General features: G+C 55.2%; 1 protein-coding gene across 2 annotated transcripts in view; it reads right to left on the bottom strand.

Moving 5' to 3' along the window:
* ETS1 (ETS proto-oncogene 1, transcription factor) overlaps positions 1-16,187 on the bottom strand; it is a 78,132-nt gene that overhangs the window by 4,846 nt on the left and 57,099 nt on the right. For both annotated transcript variants that reach the window (XM_068172263.1, XM_068172262.1), the window contains 4 exons: positions 15,695-15,772; positions 14,383-14,628; positions 9,671-9,931; positions 350-468 (listed from right to left, as the gene is read on the bottom strand). In XM_068172263.1, coding sequence (XP_068028364.1) covers positions 350-468; positions 9,671-9,931; positions 14,383-14,628; positions 15,695-15,772 — 704 coding nt within the window. The remainder of the gene's footprint in view (positions 1-349; positions 469-9,670; positions 9,932-14,382; positions 14,629-15,694; positions 15,773-16,187) is intronic.

Here is a 16,187-nt window from a genome sequence, read left to right as displayed (position 1 = left end):
ACCAACTCCCACCTTCCAGTCAGGGGAGGGGACAAAGATCCCATCAGTTCCCCAAAGCAGGGGACAGTCACCCCTCACCTGTACCCAGCCTATCTGAAGAGCTTTGCCACTGCTCCTCTTCCTAAGGTGTTCCAACTACTTCCCACCAACTTCGGGCACAAACTCCTGCTTCCAGAGGGTGACTGCATCCCAGTTTTCATCAGACTTTCAGTTGGACTCTGATTCCTTGGTTCCCCACAACATACCCATGACCAGAACAAAGTGGCTGCCCAAAGGGAGGAGGAGAGGCTTATCCACACCAATATTTCTGAGGAATTTGGGTTGTGCACTTAATTCCAGGGCACTTTACCTCGTCTGGGTCTGAAAGTTTGAATTCCCAGCCATCGCCCGTCCAGCTGATGAAAGATTGACAGGACTTGTCAGTGAGCAGTTCCAGCAGGAATTGCCACAGTTGGATGGGTCCACTGCCTAGAAAGACAAAAGAAACACGGGATATTAATGCCAGGAAAACACAGTTTGTTCTATCACAGAGAGGGGAAATTCCCATACAAAAGGTGCTCACTGACTCAAATAAAGCCTTCTCCTGTCAAAAAGAGCCACCAGCAGCCACAGGGCAGGAGCTGAGCTGGGAGTTAATCCCTATAGGTAACAGAACTTCCTATTTGCAGGAAGAGCTGAATATTCATGCCCTGGAATGCTTCACGTGGAGTTACATAAATAGGATTATTTTTCTGGCACACAAACAGGAGGAGTCACTGCCTTGGCACCGGAGCAGTGCCAATCCCTCAGTGCCAAAGAGCCGCCGGCCACGGCTGAACTCCGGCAGACTCCGCTTCCCGACCGTGACTCTTTGCTCTGTGCTGCTGATCGAGATAAGGGGGACCCAGGTACGAGAATTCCTTGGCCTCTTTCCAGGGCGTGTTGCTGCAGGAATGGGCTCGGCAGACTCATGGGGAGGGCGGGGGCACACAGAGCTCCCCAGCCCAGGATCTCCTCATTGGCACAGCCTCAGAAAACCCATAAGGAACCTCCCTGCAGCTGCTTCTCCCCGGCCCAGCTGGAGAGGCACGAGGTGATGCAGAGCATCCCATGCCATGGGCATTCCACCTCTCCTTCCTCACCTGGTCTCCACCTCCCCTCCAATCACTCACTCTGGCCATCACCGATTTGTCCCAGTGCACCCAGTAACAGCCTGCGGCGGGGTTTGGCTGGAGTCATGGAGAAGTTTTGAAATATTTATTTCTTCCTTGGGCTCGTGTCCCAATCCAAGGTAGAGGAGAAGCCCTGGAGCTAAAGTTTCTTTGATGAGCAACTTCCAAATGTGGCCACACCCCAAGTATTGCCCTTAGCTGTGGGTAAGGTGTTTTGGGAGAGACCCTTCTATGGTTTAAACCCAGCTTGCAATAGATCATTAATAATGGCAATAATTATAATGAGACAGCCTGAGGAGAGAGGAAATTATTTATCCCACAGGGAATTTCACAGTCTGGATTAGCTGGGGTAATCCCAGTGCTGACAGAACTGAGCAAAGCTTCAAGCAGGGGAAAAAATGAGTTATGGGCTCAAAAACAGGGATGGAGCCCAGCCTGTTTCCAGGAATGACAATGGATGCTGTCCGAGCTGTGGCTGTGGGATAACCCACGGAGGAAAGGGAGGGCTGCTCCCCTTCTCCACAAAGTTTGAAATTACTCAAAAGCTGCTGGGGAGGAGCAAATGAGAGAGCTGGCTCCAGGACACGGGAATGGCTGTGTCCCATCCAGCCCTTCCTAAATTGTTTCCCTCCTGCTATCCCTGTGGAACCGCTCCAGGGCTTTGTCAGCACCAGGCCTGGGGGTTATCACAGCCACAGGCAGGGCAGGGCAGGGAGCTCCCGACTCATTCTGCTGGAAATGGGAAGGGACTCAGCAGCGAAAGGCTCCAGCCCGCTGCTCCTCTGGAGCTTGCCAAGATGTTGACAACCGCGCTCTCCAGTAGGGATGGAGCTGGATTATCCATGCCAAAATGAGGGAGGAAATCCAGATGATGCCTTCACCTCTTGCTGAAAGGGAGGAGTGAAAAGCCTGGCCTGAAGTGCCACCACATCTCCAGGCTCAGGCCTATTTATAGCAGTGAGCTCTAAATGCAGTGAAAACACTGGGAAAAAGGTTTAGTGGCTGCCTGAGGTCTTCCACAGGTGAATTCCCAAGGGGGTGAGTTCTCTTGGCCCATCTGGCCTTACACCAACTCCCCCCACACAGCCAGGAAGCATCCAACACCCAAATCGAGTTAACAGAGACACAGCCCAAGTGTCCAAGGCCAGGTCCATCCCCTCCCATTGATTTCTCTCCTGCCAACTGAAGAATAAGGATTTTTAGTTGATTCCTTCCCCAAAGTAAGAGGGATGGAAATGCATCACCTGAGTGTCAGGTTCTTGGGTTCTGCCCTCAAAACACGCCTGGGCCATCCTGGCCCTGCAGGATCTTTAGAGGTTCCAGCCTCACTAACCGTGAGCCAATGGCCAGTGCCATTCCTGTATGGTTGCCAGCAGGCACGAAGAGGTGCTGGGAAACCCAGGAATTCTTGCCCTCTCTGCAGCAAGCAAGGTAAGGCTCCTGCCACCGCCCCCAGCGCCACCCTGCTGGGTATTTTGGGATTTCCAAGGAAGCGGTGTCATCTTTGGAACAGGGATTCCCAAGGTCTATTCTGAGCTGCCTGCAGGACACGCGTAAAACCCCAAATTCCTCTCGCTGGACAGGCAATTATGTGAGGAATGTGTTTGTGCAGGGCTCCAGGCATGTCCCAGCTCCTGTAAACACCCCCTCCCTGCCCGAGGGGGAGGCAGTCGAGCCTGGCAGATGTAGCACTGCTCCGGGATGGCAGCGAGGTGGCAGGAGCCAAACCCCAGCACATGCCCAGGCCTGTGCCCCAAATCTGCGCTGGCAGGGAGGAGAACAGAGCATGGAGCAGTGCTGGAGGTCAGGGCATCATCTGCTGCAGCTGTAATTAGTGCTGGGAGGGGGATCTCCACAAATGAGCCACTCTGCAGCCAGCAAGGAGCAGGGAATATCTTCCCACAGGATTTCCAGGTGGCTCATGCGGCAATGCCTCCTCTCAATGTCACAGGGCAAGCAGGGCTTGTCCCTGCACCCCAGACCTCCTCATCCACAGCAGCTGGGAGCAGCGCCCATTTTCCATCCCTTGTGCTCCAACCCTTCCCCTCATCCCAGCCAGGGCTGGAAATCCCCATCAGGATGCCAGGTTGGGATCACTCCACACAGCCAGGCTGTCCCAAGGCCAGCGGATGCATCCCACCATGGGATCTGCTGCCTTGGTTATCCCAAAACAGCCACCTGTTCCCACAGCCTGGATTGGGACACAGCTCCAAGCGTGAGGTGGAGGGGCACAAGGCAGCTTTTATGGCATTGCTCCCTCCACACACATCCAGGGGCTTCCCAGAGCAGACCCAGCCCTGGCTGGGGATCGGGGGCAGCCCCTGCTCCACAGAAGACAAGGGGAGGACTCAGAGGGGTGGGGGTGTCCTCCCACCCCGCTGTGACCTCCTGCACCCACGGGGCTGCTGAAAATAGCGCCCACAATGGGGGCCCTGTCTGGCCTTGGTGGCACTGAACAGGGTCCTTCAGCGGGGACTGTCACACCACAGGAATTCTGCGGCGTCAGGGGGAAAATATTCCTCTTGGGCCGGGTGTCAGTCGGAATTGTGGGAACTGGGAACCGCTGCCCGAGAGGGGCTCCCTCAGCACCAAGCCCTGATGGTGTCCCCAGAGCAAAGGGTTTGGTGCCACGCCATCCCTGTGCCATCCTTCCTTGGTCAGGGCAGGTCCCGCACCTCCTTCCCAACCACGGGGATACCAAACTCTGCCGGGTGGGGCCGTTCCAGTGGCACAGTGATGGTGGCACCGCCCGGCTGGGGCAGACGGGCACCAAACAGGGAGGGCACAACCCCAGCCCTGTCGATTCTCTCGGGAAGGTTTTACACATCTACCCCTCCCAACGGCCTCTGTTTTGTTTCCCTTGGTTCAAACAAGACAAGAAGACAGAAAAACCCCACCCACCAACCCCCAGCGAGGCACCTTTGCCTGGCGCTCTGCGGTTTGTGGTTCCAACCCCACAAAACAATCGGCCCTGGCAACGGCTCCAAAACAGCCCCTGCCCCACTCACCTGCCCACCCTGCCCTCCCCCTTGGATGGCACCACGGTCCCCAGATCCTCCAGAGTGTTGGGAGTGCTGGTCCCCATCACTCCCTCGTCAGACCACTTCCCACAACTCCTGCCCAGCTCCTGCCCAGGCTGGTGCAGGCATCAGACACTGCCAAGTGGTGGAGCTTGGATGGAACATCTCCAAAGAGCAGGTGTGAAAAAGTAGGGAAGGACCCAGGAGGCTCCTTTCTCCTTCCTTAGGGAGAAACATGGCCATGACTGCAGGCAGCAGAGCAGCCAGGGGGCCAGGCCAGGCCAGAGCTGCTTCCTGCTGCAGCTCCTCTGCTCTCAGGAAGGGAGTGTTGGGAGGACTGATCTCACAGAATCTCATGAGCGGGAAGAGACCCACACAGATCATGGACTCCAACTCCTGGCCCTGCATGGGACTCCCTGTGCCTGAGAGCCTTGTCCCTGAACTCAGAGGCTGACTTCAGAGGCACCTGGCAGAGCTCCAGGGGTTTTGTGAGCTCCACATCCCCCTGACGGTGGTCCTGCAGGCCACGAGCTGCTGAGCGGCACCAGCTGGGTGTCTGGAGGAGACCCAGCCTGAGCTGCTGCCCCCCATCGCTCCCCGGGCTGGAGGAGCCCTGGGGAGAGCTGAGCTCTGCCACGGTTGGGCAGCGGCGCGTGGGGCTGCCTTTGCTCTCGTTTGCACGTCTGGCAGGTGGGGCAGGAGCCACTGAACCGGCCCTGGGCCCACCCTGAGTCCCACCCTGGGGAGGCCAGAAGGGCACTGAGCCCCCTGGGCCCTGCCTGAGGCAAGACGGGGCAGGAGCTGCTGGGTGACCACCCTGAAGTCACCTGCAAGGGCGGGTGAAGGACATGAGCCAGGAGGGGCAGGGTGACACCATCCCCTGCATCCCGGGAGGCCCAGAGGAGCTGTTGTGCTGCTGTGCACAGGAAGGGGGTGCCTGCATTCCCAAACTCCTGTGACTCCTGTGCCGTGGCTGCAGCTGCCCACATGGACACTGCTCCAGCAGTGCGGGCAGGGAAGGTGCTGGAATCCAGGAATGCTGCAGCGCAGGCTGGGGAAGGGAAGGCAAGGACAGCCAGAGCACTGGAGCGTGGCAGGAAAAGGGACAGGAAGGCAGCTGCTGGCAGATCTTTGGGTGCTGATGGCCACAGCACAGGGGGGATCTCGCCTGTGGAGGCTCCAGAGCAGCAGCACAGCAGCAGGGGGAGGGGCAGCAGCACCTGAGCTGTCCTGAAAGAGACCCACTTTCCTTGGCACCCCTCGACTTTCTTGCAAAACAGCAGCTGTGCTTTCACTGCTGGGTCACAGATAAGCATCGCTCACAAACACAGCCTGGGGAGGCTCCAGGCTCTGCAGCACAGCCAGCTCGCACTCTGCACGGGGCTGAGGCACATTTGGGCCCCATGGCACAGCCCTGTGGGTGCTGACAGCGAGGCTCAGCGAGGTCTGGCCTGGGCAGGTCCAGCTCAGCAGAGAGCACTCAGGGTGGGATAACATCTGTGAAGGAGGCTGTTCCTGCACTGCCTCCTGAATTCCTACTGCCCAGCAGGATAATGGGGATGCTCAGGGACACTCAGGGCATGGGTGACATCAGCTGGAAGGGGCATTAACTCTTTAAGTGCTGGGACTGGCTTTAAAGGATCAGCACCTCCCTAACCAGGCCCAGAGCAGAGGACAGGCAGCAGCAGCCATACAACCCCAGCCTTGCATCTGTGGGATCAGGGCTTGCTGTGATCACCTCAGCTCTCCCATCCCTCTCCCCTCCCCTCTGGAACACGAGGGATGGCCCTGCAGTGTGCTCAGTGATGTGGAGCAGCAGTTCTGGGCCATGGCAGCACCACCACCGTGGATGGAAAGCCCCGGGCTGTCAGTCCTGCCCACCACAGAGCAAACAAACCCCATAACTTGGCTGCCAAACCACACAGCTGCTCGAGGGAACCCAAAACCAGCTCAGTGCTGAACGGCCACAGCAAACCAGCAAGGTCTGAGCCTCCTGTGGCCCTGCAGCACCAGGGGAGTAGCAGCACGGGCTGCAAACACCAACACAGGGCACAAAGATCCAGCTGAGGTTTACCCCCCTGGTGCCAGGGCTCCTGCAGGATGCTGGTGGCCATGGGAGTCACCAGAGGCTGCAGGATCCAGCTAGGGCACAGCCCCAGGGGATGGGGAGGCAGAGCTGAGCTGGCTTTGGCCCAGCTGGGCTCAGGCACTAGAGGGATGTCTGCCCACTCACACCAAACATGGCTCTGCTGCTGAAGCACGGAGCTTAGACTGAGCTCAGCTGAGCCAGCGTGAGGTTTAGCAGTGAACACACATCCTGAGCCATCCCTTGCCTGGATTTCATGGATGCACTGTGTCACGGCAAAGAAAATAAAATCTAGCTTAATGTAGAATCCCAGAATCAGAGAATCTCCTGAGCTGGAGGGACCCACAGGATCATCCAGTCCAACCCCTGTCCCTGCACAGACCCCCAACAACCCCATCCTGGGCATCCCCGGGAGCGCTGTCCAAACGCTCCTGGAGCTCTGGCAGCCTCGGGTTCGTGCCCATTCCCTGGGCAGCCTGGGCAGTGCCAGCACCCTTTGGGGAAGAACCTTTCCCTGCTCTCCAGCCTGACCTGCCCTGGCCCAGCTCCAGCCATTCCCTCAGGTAAAATTCAAGCTGTCCAAGCTTTGAGCCAGCTCCAAACCCAGGTGTCCAGGGCTGGCCCTCTCTGCAGAGATGGAAACTGAAGTTCACTAACTCCTGAGCAATTACATTTCTCCTTCAAAAAAAAAAAAAAAGATAAGAAAATTGCATCAACTTCTCTGTGAGCAACCATGGCAACTTGATAAAATAGGTCAAGATGTGGGGGCAGATAAGGCAGCTCTGAAAGGCTGCTCAGAGCTGGGTGAAGAACACATCAAACGCAAACAGAGCTTCCGCCAAAATGTACCTTCTCACCCCAAAAGGCGCCTCTGGGGCAGATACCATCAGAGATGTGCTGGGGCCACCTCCCTGGGCACCACAGAAACGGGGCCTGCTAACAGAACCTGAACAAGACTGTCGGGTCCTTACAGTCAGGACAGAAAGCTCTGGGGATGAGGGATGCGATGTCCCTCTTCACCCTGCCAGGTCCAGCAGGGCCACCACGAGGAGGGGGCTGGGTGCTGGCGTGTCCTCAAGTGGGAAATGGAAAGCCAAGGTCTCGGTGTTCCGGGCTCCTGGGCTGGCAGAGCCCTGCTCTGCTCCTTGGGAGGCTCCACCTCCTCGGCAGAGCCACAGGCAGAGCCCAGACTCTGAGTTCCTCTGCTCTGGCTGCCAGACAGCACTTCCTCCCCAGAGTAAAGTAAGAGTAAAGCACGGCAATGCACAAAGAGGCTGAGCTCTGCCTGAGTCCCCACTCTGAGCTCGGCTGGCCCAGGCCAGACCTCCAGCACTTCTCAGCGGGCAGCCTGAGCGGGGTTTTCCTCGCTGACACAGACCCAGAGAGTGGGGGTGCCCAGTTCTCCTCCAGTTTGAAACCCAGTATGTTCTACTCACTCTCCCCAGGCCCTGACCTCACAGCAACCCAGCTCCGGCTCCCTTTGCTTGGAAAACCCAGAGCTGAAGGTCTGGGGGCTTTAAAATGGCTCAGAGGACATCTCTGGAGTCACTGCCTGCCAGGGTCACCTGTCCAGGGACCTTTCCCAATGGCAAAAGCTGTCTCTGCTGGCTTGAGCACTAAATATTGCTCAGCAGCCTTCAGAGCAGGCAAACCAAACAGAGCTCCAGCTCGAGAATTCCCAGTGATTCCAGATTTTCCTCTCCACATTTAAAGCGTATCAAGTGAAGGCTATCAATTCAAAAATAAAATAAAAAAAAAATCAGGCATTCCCACTTATTGATCCCACCAAAATGCCTGAGCCGAGGGATTCTCCTCCCAGCTCCAAGAGGGGCTGGAAATGAGAGGAGGGAAAATGTTACACAGAGCAAAGCGTTTGGAATTGTGCTCTGGCATTGCATGAACCCGAGTCTCCCCTTCCCGAAGGCACTGCTCCAAGGACAGCCTTTGGGGTGCTAATATTCCTTGGAAAAAACACAGGGCCCAGCCATTGACTTCAGCTCCTTGCCTCTCTCCAGGGGTGGTTCTTCTGCACTCTTTTCCATGAGCAACAGCAAATGTGGAGGGAAATATCCAGCTTGGAAAAGAATGCTCTTAGTTTTGCCAGCACCTTGGTGCCTCAGTGCCTCAGTTTCCCCAGCTGTTCAAATGCATCCTGGGCTCCTGCATACCCAAAGCACTTCCAGGTGCCACAGGGAAAGGCATTGTCAGGAGAAAATAGGAATAAAAATAGGAACAAAAAGAGCAACTTGTGCTCAGTGGCGTCATTTGTCAGGAACATCAATTTCCATGGCACAGCAGAGAATGAGCCCCAGGTCCCAGTCCCTCCTCTCCCTCCCCAGCACACCCCCGAGCCCCAGTCCATTCAGGAATGCAGAGCACTCTCATATTTTGCATGGACTGGTAGAGTCTCATTCAGCAGGCAGGGCTGAGCTCTCTTTCTAACTAAAGCTATAGCAACAAACCACTTCCTTTTTTATACTCCTAAAATTATCTGCCCACCTTTCCTCCCTGCTGCACCTCTCCCCACCCTCACAAAGGCTCGAGTCAGCCCCAGAGGAGCCGTGCGTGGGAGGACGCTCGGGGACAGCCGCGCCTCAGGATCTGCTCTGAACCTGGTGATGATCTTTATCGGCACAAACTCTTTCCACCAGCTGCTCCCAGCTGGGGCAGGAAAGATCTGAAGGTGCAGAGCCAGGGGAACTGGCAGGAGGCAGCCCCAGAGTTTTCCTCAGAGCACAGGGAAAAGCCATGGCACAGAAGGGCTGGAAAGGATTAGCTCAGCTTTAGCTGGAACTCCCATCCCACCAAGTTTCTCTCCTTGGAGATGCCAGATTGCTGAAGGGCTGTCATAAAGAGCCAGAGTTTCTGTGGCCTATCACCTTCTCATCTCTCCCAGCTCAGGGAATGGAAAATGTTTGGGATGGCTCTGGCAGAGCCCCATCCCTGCCTCACCACTGGTACAGCGGGGCCTCCTCTGTGCCAGAGGGACAGGATCCATCCCCACACACACAGCAGTGCTGGAGATGAGGCTGCTCCTGCCCCAGGGGGAAACCACAAGCAAGAGCCCACCGGTCACCAGCACGGGGGCTGGAGGCTCTGCAGCACTCCTGTTCAGGAACCAAACCAGCTCCTCCACAGCCAGCCAGGGGCAAATGGAGAACAAGGCACTGCATGCCCCATGCCCAGCCAGGTGCCACATCCCCCATGAGCTGTGGGATGTGTGGGATGCCCATGCTCGAAGGACATGCAGCCCTGGGCTGACCCCAGACACCCCAAAACCCTCCCTCACACCCCTGCACCAGCCACAGTGAGCCGGGGCAGCCCAGAGTGCCCCAAGACTCTGGCCCTGGGGACGGGGAGGTGCTCCCCGAGGTGCTGGGGGGCACAGAGGGGTTCCCAGGGTGGTGCCCTACCTGTGTAGCCAGCCAGGGCAGCAGCAGGAATGACAGGCTTGTCCTTGTTCATGTCGGCCCGGTCCCGCACATAGTCCTTGAAGGTGCCCTTGGGCTTGTGGCTGGGCAGGGTGGCAGGGTAGTCCTCAGAGTCGAAGCTGTCGTAGGAGGGGACGCGCTGCAGGCTCTGGAAGGAGGACTGGCTGCTCCAGGACTGCGTCAGGCGGTCACAGCTGTCATAGCTCTCTATGCTCTCGAAGGAGTCCTGGCCTCCCAGCTTACCTGGGGGAGGCACAGCAGGTGAGACGGGCCTGGCAGCACAGGGTGTTTCACCTGGCCAGCACAGGCTGCTTCACCTGGCCAGCACAGGGTGCTTCACCTGGCCAGCACAGAATGCTTCACCTGGCCAGTACAGGCTGCTTCACCTGGCCAGCACAGAGTGCCTCACCTGGCCAGCACAGGCTGCTTCACCTGGCCAGCACAGCGTGGCTCACCTGGCCAGCACAAACTGCTTCACCTGGCCAGCACAGGCTGCTTCACCTGGCCAGCACAGGGTGCCTCATCTGGCCAGCACAGGGTGCCTCACCTGGCCAGCCCAGTGTACCTCACCTGGCCAGCACAGGCTGCCTCACCTGGCCAGCAAAGGCTGCTTCACCTAGCCAGCACAGAGTGCTTTACCTGGCCAGCACAGGCTGCTTCACCTGGCCAGCACAGAGTGCCTCACCTGGCCAGCACAGGCTGCTTCACCTGGCCAGCAAAGGCTGCTTCACCTGGCCAGCACAGGCTGCTTCACCTGGCCAGCACAGGGTGCCTCACCTGGCCAGCACAGAGTGCTTTACCTGGCCAGCCCAGCGTGCCTCACCTGGCCAGCACAGGTTGCTTCACCTGGCCAGCACAAACTGCTTCACCTGGCCAGCACAGGCTGCCTCAATTGGCCAGCCCAGCGTGCCTCACCTGGCCAGCACAGGCTGCTTCAGCTGGCCAGCACAGAGTGCTTTACCTGGCCAGCACAGGCTGCCTCACCTCGGCACTGTACAGGCACAGAGCAACTGATGCTGTTCCTTTACATCCCTTCTCCAAAGTAAGCACAGCCCAGAGCTGCAATATTTTTACCTTTGCCATTCAGAGCAGGGCAGAGCCCTGGAAAACTTCAGGCAAAAGAGGAAGGCAGAGATAGACAGGGGAAAATCCCAAATCTGGCCTCTCTACCCAAGACTGGTGCCTGGGGCTGACTGGAAATGGTCCCTCAATTCCAATTTCAGAGACATAATTCCCTTTAGATACTCAAGGCTGAGCTCAGGAGCCTAAACATGGGCACTCCAGGACCTCTTTATTCATAGGGTGGTGAGGCCCTGGCCCAGAGAAGCTGTGGCTGCCCCTGGATCCCTGGGAGTGTCCAAGGCCAGGTTGGACACTGGGGCTCGGAGCAGCCTGGGACTGTGGAAAGTGTCCCTGCCCATGGCAGGGGTAGAACCAACTTTAAGGTCCCTCCCAAGTCAAACTTTTCTATGATTCTTTGATTTCTGTGATTCTCTTGCTGCTGAAGGATATTGGAGGTCTCCAATAAATCCCCCACTACATCTGCCAGGCCTATTCAAACACTGCTCAGGCACACCCAGCTCCTTGAATGTGGATGTTTCTTCCCAAACTACACAGCAGTCTTTTGCTGCCATCTGTTCCAGCCAGCCCCAAATCCCCAGCCAGCAGCAGGTTTGATGGAGGAGGAGAGCCAATGGCTGAGAGCTCCAACAGCTTTTTCCAGCTCTGGTAAGGTGAGCACAGCTGGTTTGTGTCAAAGTCACTCTCTGGGGTATTTTTAGTTGAAGCCAGAACATGAGAGGCCAGATCCTCAGCAGTGCTGATTTACATCCCCAGAGCCAGCCCTGTACTGAAACAGAGCTAAAAAAGGCCCCAAAGAACAAACTGAAATTGCAGCCTCTGATCTCCCTACTCTACTGATTGCTCAACATCTTTCCTGACAAGCTACAAGCGTAACAGGATCATTCAAGTTCACTAATTTCCCAAACCCAGCTAAAAACAGCTGCTGGGATTGTGCAAGAGCTCCTGGAGAAATTTCCATTGGCAGAGCTACCCACAGCCTGGGCCCAGAGAGCAAATCCCGGGGGACAGGGAACGTGGAAGGGCGCTGGCACACGCCCCCAAATATTTGTTGTGTTGTAGTTTGAAGAGCACTTGCTGTGAAAAGACTCAACTACTGCAGGGCCTGCTCTGATTGCTGGCCTGGAATCACTGGGAGCTGGGATTCATTGGCTTCATTCTGCTGGGACAGCCCTGGTCCAAACTCTTTTCTATTTTCTTCTTGGTTTTTAAGGATTTTTACGCTCCAATCCTTCCGTGAATCCTCCTAAGGAGAACACAACACTGCTCTGTGTGTGTACATTAATTGGTATAACAAATTCCCTGAGCAGTCCTGAAGCACAGGCTCGTTTAGAAAAGGAATTAAAATCTGACAGAGATGTGATTTGTGTCAATCCATTGAAAATTCACCTAAATTCCACCTAGCTGGAACAATCACGCCCTGCACTTACTCAGGAGAAGCTTAAATGAGTTTGGCATCTCTACTGCTGAACCAGCCGCCCTTGCTGACAGGGCAGAGAGAAACAACTCCTATGGGACCCCAAAATTTCCTCCTAAAGGCCCCACAGAAGGCGACTGTCTGCAAAACCTTCACCCTGAGGTGATGCTGAAGGGCTTGACTTTGTGTCAGACTAACCTTGTAAGACAGTGAAAGGTAAAGAGGGACATAAATATAAATTAACAGGGCTCTGCTTTGTATTAAGGCTTTCCCCCGGCCCTGGGAGGATTTGTGTCCCCCAGAGGCCCTTCCATGGCTGAAATGCAGCACTGGTGTGAGCACAGCCTCTTGCAATCAGCATTCAAGTCTTTGCTAACAGCAGCAGCCAGGGCTCTCTGTACCCTCCCCTGAAACCATTTTTAGGTTTGCCCCTGAGAACAGGCTCGAGGTACAGTTGCAAAAGCCTTCCTGAACCATTGCACTGTGAGAATGATGAAATCACCTGTGTTAAAGAAAAGGTCAAGAAAAGGGAAAGACATTACTGAAATTTAGGCAGAAAAACAACCCCAAAAAGAGAAGTTTACCCTAAATTAAAATGCTGTTGCCCTTCTGGCTCAGGTCACCTCTCGCAGAAGGAGGCAACAGCACAAAAAACAACTTCCCTCTAATTGGCTTTCCCAGCTTGGAAAAAGAGTGAGAAAGTTCAAATGAGCTGCATGTGCCATGCAGCCCTGGAAAGCAGCTCTGCCTTTCCTGGGAAGGCAGCTCAACCTCAGCTCTCTGGATAAATGGGTTTAACTGCTGCACATCAAACCTGGCTCCCAGCACCACGTCACCGTAACGAATTCTGGGGCTGAGGATGCCTGGCTTCCATTTTAGGGGATGGCAGGGTCACATCTCTGCCCTGTGCCTCAGGTTCCCTACCTGGAATCTGGAGATAATGATCCCACTTGTGAAGGACTTTGAGCTCGATGGATTCAACTTTTTGCTTTGAACGGAGACAGAGCCACATGCCCAGCCTGCCATCACTGATGTGATCACAAAGCAATCAGACATGTGGGCCCCACGTGTTCCCAGTCTCACAGCATTAATTGGGAAGGTATTTGGGCTCAGATCCTCCCAAGTGTTCAGGTGTTTAAATCCCATCTCAAATATGAATCGTGTACCTATCACTCTTGGAGAGGAGCATTTGGGGGGGTCCTTAGCTCTGCTGCTGCCCCAGCCCCTGACATCTGCACCATGTATCCAAGCTCAGGAATTGGCTACAGCAGAATATTTCAAACAAGCAGCCATCAAATCCCTGGACATAATGGACAAAGACTTCGGATCACAGACTGCAAAACTCTTCAGAGCCTTCAACAGCAATTCCTGATGAGAACTAGTGGAGAATCTGGGGGGATTTGCCTGGGATCCTAAAAATGGGATTTCTACAAGCACCCAACAGTTTGTCCTCCCTGATAACATAAAAGCTCAGTTGAATTTCACAGCACCAGAAACATGGCATTTCTGTAGAGGATGCAAAAACAGGGAGGAAGGAGAGGAGAGGAGAGGAGAGGAGAGGAGAGGAGAGGAGAGGAGAGGAGAGGAGAGGAGAGGAGAGGAGAGGAGAGGAGAGGAGAGGAGAGGAGAGGAGAGGAGAGGAGAGGAGAGGAGAGGAGAGGAGAGGAGAGGAGAGGAGAGGAGAGGAGAGGAGAGGAGAGGAGAGGAGAGGAGAGGAGAGGAGAGGAGAGGAGAGGAGAGGAGAGGAGAGGAGAGGAGAGGAGAGGAGACCTTCCTCAAGTTTTCTCTAGAGCGAAGGGCAGGGAGGGCTCAAAGCCCCCAAGGAAGCCAGCATGTGTTGGGAGAGGGCTGTGTCATCACTGCACAGCTCCCTCAGTGCTCCCAGAGCCATTCCCTCAGGAGGGAAGGGGAGAAGAGCAGGAATCCAAGCCAGCCCCTGTCGGACAATACCCTTTTCTAGAACTTTCATGCTTTTATTTCTCCAAAGTATCTAGTCTTATTTACAAAGCTATCCTTTAAAACTTTTTTCCCTAACTCCATTTCTCTCTCAACAATATCTGTCCTATTCCACAGCATTTCTAAGTCAGCATTTCTTATCTCCAAGTTCACCTACAAACACATACCGTGTAAGCCTTACACCCTAAACACTCTCTCCAAATTCATTTCCCACAAGGCCCAGGTTTAAGCCCAGCTTTACCTCGGCTGGCACGGCCCATGCACATGTTGTCTGGAGTCACCACCTCCTGCTTGATGGAGAAGTAGTCAGTCTGCAGCGAGTCCTGGGGCGGCTCACGCAGCAGCACCGCGGGGTAGTCGCTCTCGTACTTGAGGGACAGCAGCTCCTCCGAGCTGATGGGGTGCAGGGTCTGGTAGGACTCGGTGATGAAGCTGGGCTCGGAGAACTCGGAGGGGGGCACGCACTGGGCGTGCTCGATGCCGTAACCTGGGGGCACAGCAGGAGTCAAAGCCCACCCAAAACCAGCCCCAAGGACCCAGAGCATCGCCCACCCCCACCCTGAGGAACTGCTTTGGGTGAGGGGTCCAGAAGCTACAGAGATGGGGTCTAAAAATGCAGCAATTTAGCAAGATAAGTCACCCCCGACCATCCTCAAAGTGCTTTGCACCAGATTCCTCCCAAGGGAGCTGCCAGAAGGAAAAAGCTGGAAAATCCTGGGGAGTGGAGGTACTCAGCAGAGGAGCAACAGGGTAAAAATGTTTCATTGCTGATTGGGAAAGGTGAGTCCCTTGCACAGCCACCTCTCCCCAGTGCCAGAGCCTGGAATCCCAATCCACAGAGTCATGGAATCCCAGAATCTCAGATGGTTTTGGATTGGAAGGGAATTTAGAGTTCATCCAATCCCACACCTGCCAGGGGCAGGGATGCCTTCCACTTTCCCAGGTTGCTCCAAGCCTGGAGCAACCAACCTGGCCTGGGACAATTCCAGGGATGGAGAGTCCACAGCCTCTCTGGGCACCCTGTGCCAGGGCCTCCCCACCCTCACAGTGAAGGATTTCTCCCTCACACCTCATCCAAATCTCTCCTCTTCAGGTCAGTTAGGCTTTTTGCTGGTTCATGAAATATCTCCCAGATTTCCAATGCCTTTAAAGAACATCCCCAAAGCAATGGCAATGGGAAGTGCAGGAGTGCAGGTGGAGATTCATCCCTTTCCTTGCTAGGCTCCCCCCTGCCAATCCAGAATTAAGCCTTCTCCTCCCATTCCCTCCCTTTTTTAACCGTTTTTTACAATTCCCAAACTCAAGTGTGCTGAGGCTGCTTTCAAAGTCGGCTGAGTTACAGCTTCAGACAAATAGTGCTTGAAAAAAATCAGATGTTGGCACACAAGGCAGCCACCAAAAAGTACAGGAGGCTTCCAAATCAACCCTAAACCCTTGGAAAAACAACTTCCCCCTTTGCAGGTGCAGTCCTGTTGTGGTGCAGACAAACCTCTGCTCAAAGGTGCTTCCAGGCATGGTAATGGTGATAATTGACACTGCTAATTGAGACTTACTAATGAAGTAGTCTGAGGTGTAGCGGGACTCGGGGTATGTGGTGCTCACTCCGTTTGCTGGGTATGGTTTCACCTCTTCTGCAAAGAGGAAAGGAAGGAAATGTCACCAGTCGAAGGCACATGGAGCTGTGCAAGGCTTGCTGTGACACACAGAGCCCTGAACTTCCCAAAATCTCCTCCCCAGGTTAAACTGGGACGTTCTGAGCAACAGAAATGAATTCAGAGCTGAAATCCCACAGAAACCTGAGGTAGGTGGGGTTATTTGGGAATTCCTGCTGCAGGTATGGCTGAACTTAAACAAAACCAGCCCAAACCGAACAGCAACAACTTTCTCAGCCAGGGCTCCAGGAGGCTCTGAGCTCCCAGCTGCATAATTTCCTTGCCTGCCTCAGGCTTTGTCACCTCTCCTTCTCCTGAGGGTTGCTGAGCACACTTCCATGTGTGAGCTCCTGGAAAAACTCCCCACACAAGGACAGTTGTTTTCCTGGAAAAG

Source organism: Anomalospiza imberbis, chromosome 24 (assembly GCF_031753505.1).
Source record: "Anomalospiza imberbis isolate Cuckoo-Finch-1a 21T00152 chromosome 24, ASM3175350v1, whole genome shotgun sequence".
Lineage (NCBI taxonomy): Eukaryota > Metazoa > Chordata > Aves > Passeriformes > Viduidae > Anomalospiza > Anomalospiza imberbis.
The sequence above is the reverse complement of the archived record's forward strand: the minus strand, read 5'-3'. Positions and strand labels throughout refer to the sequence as shown.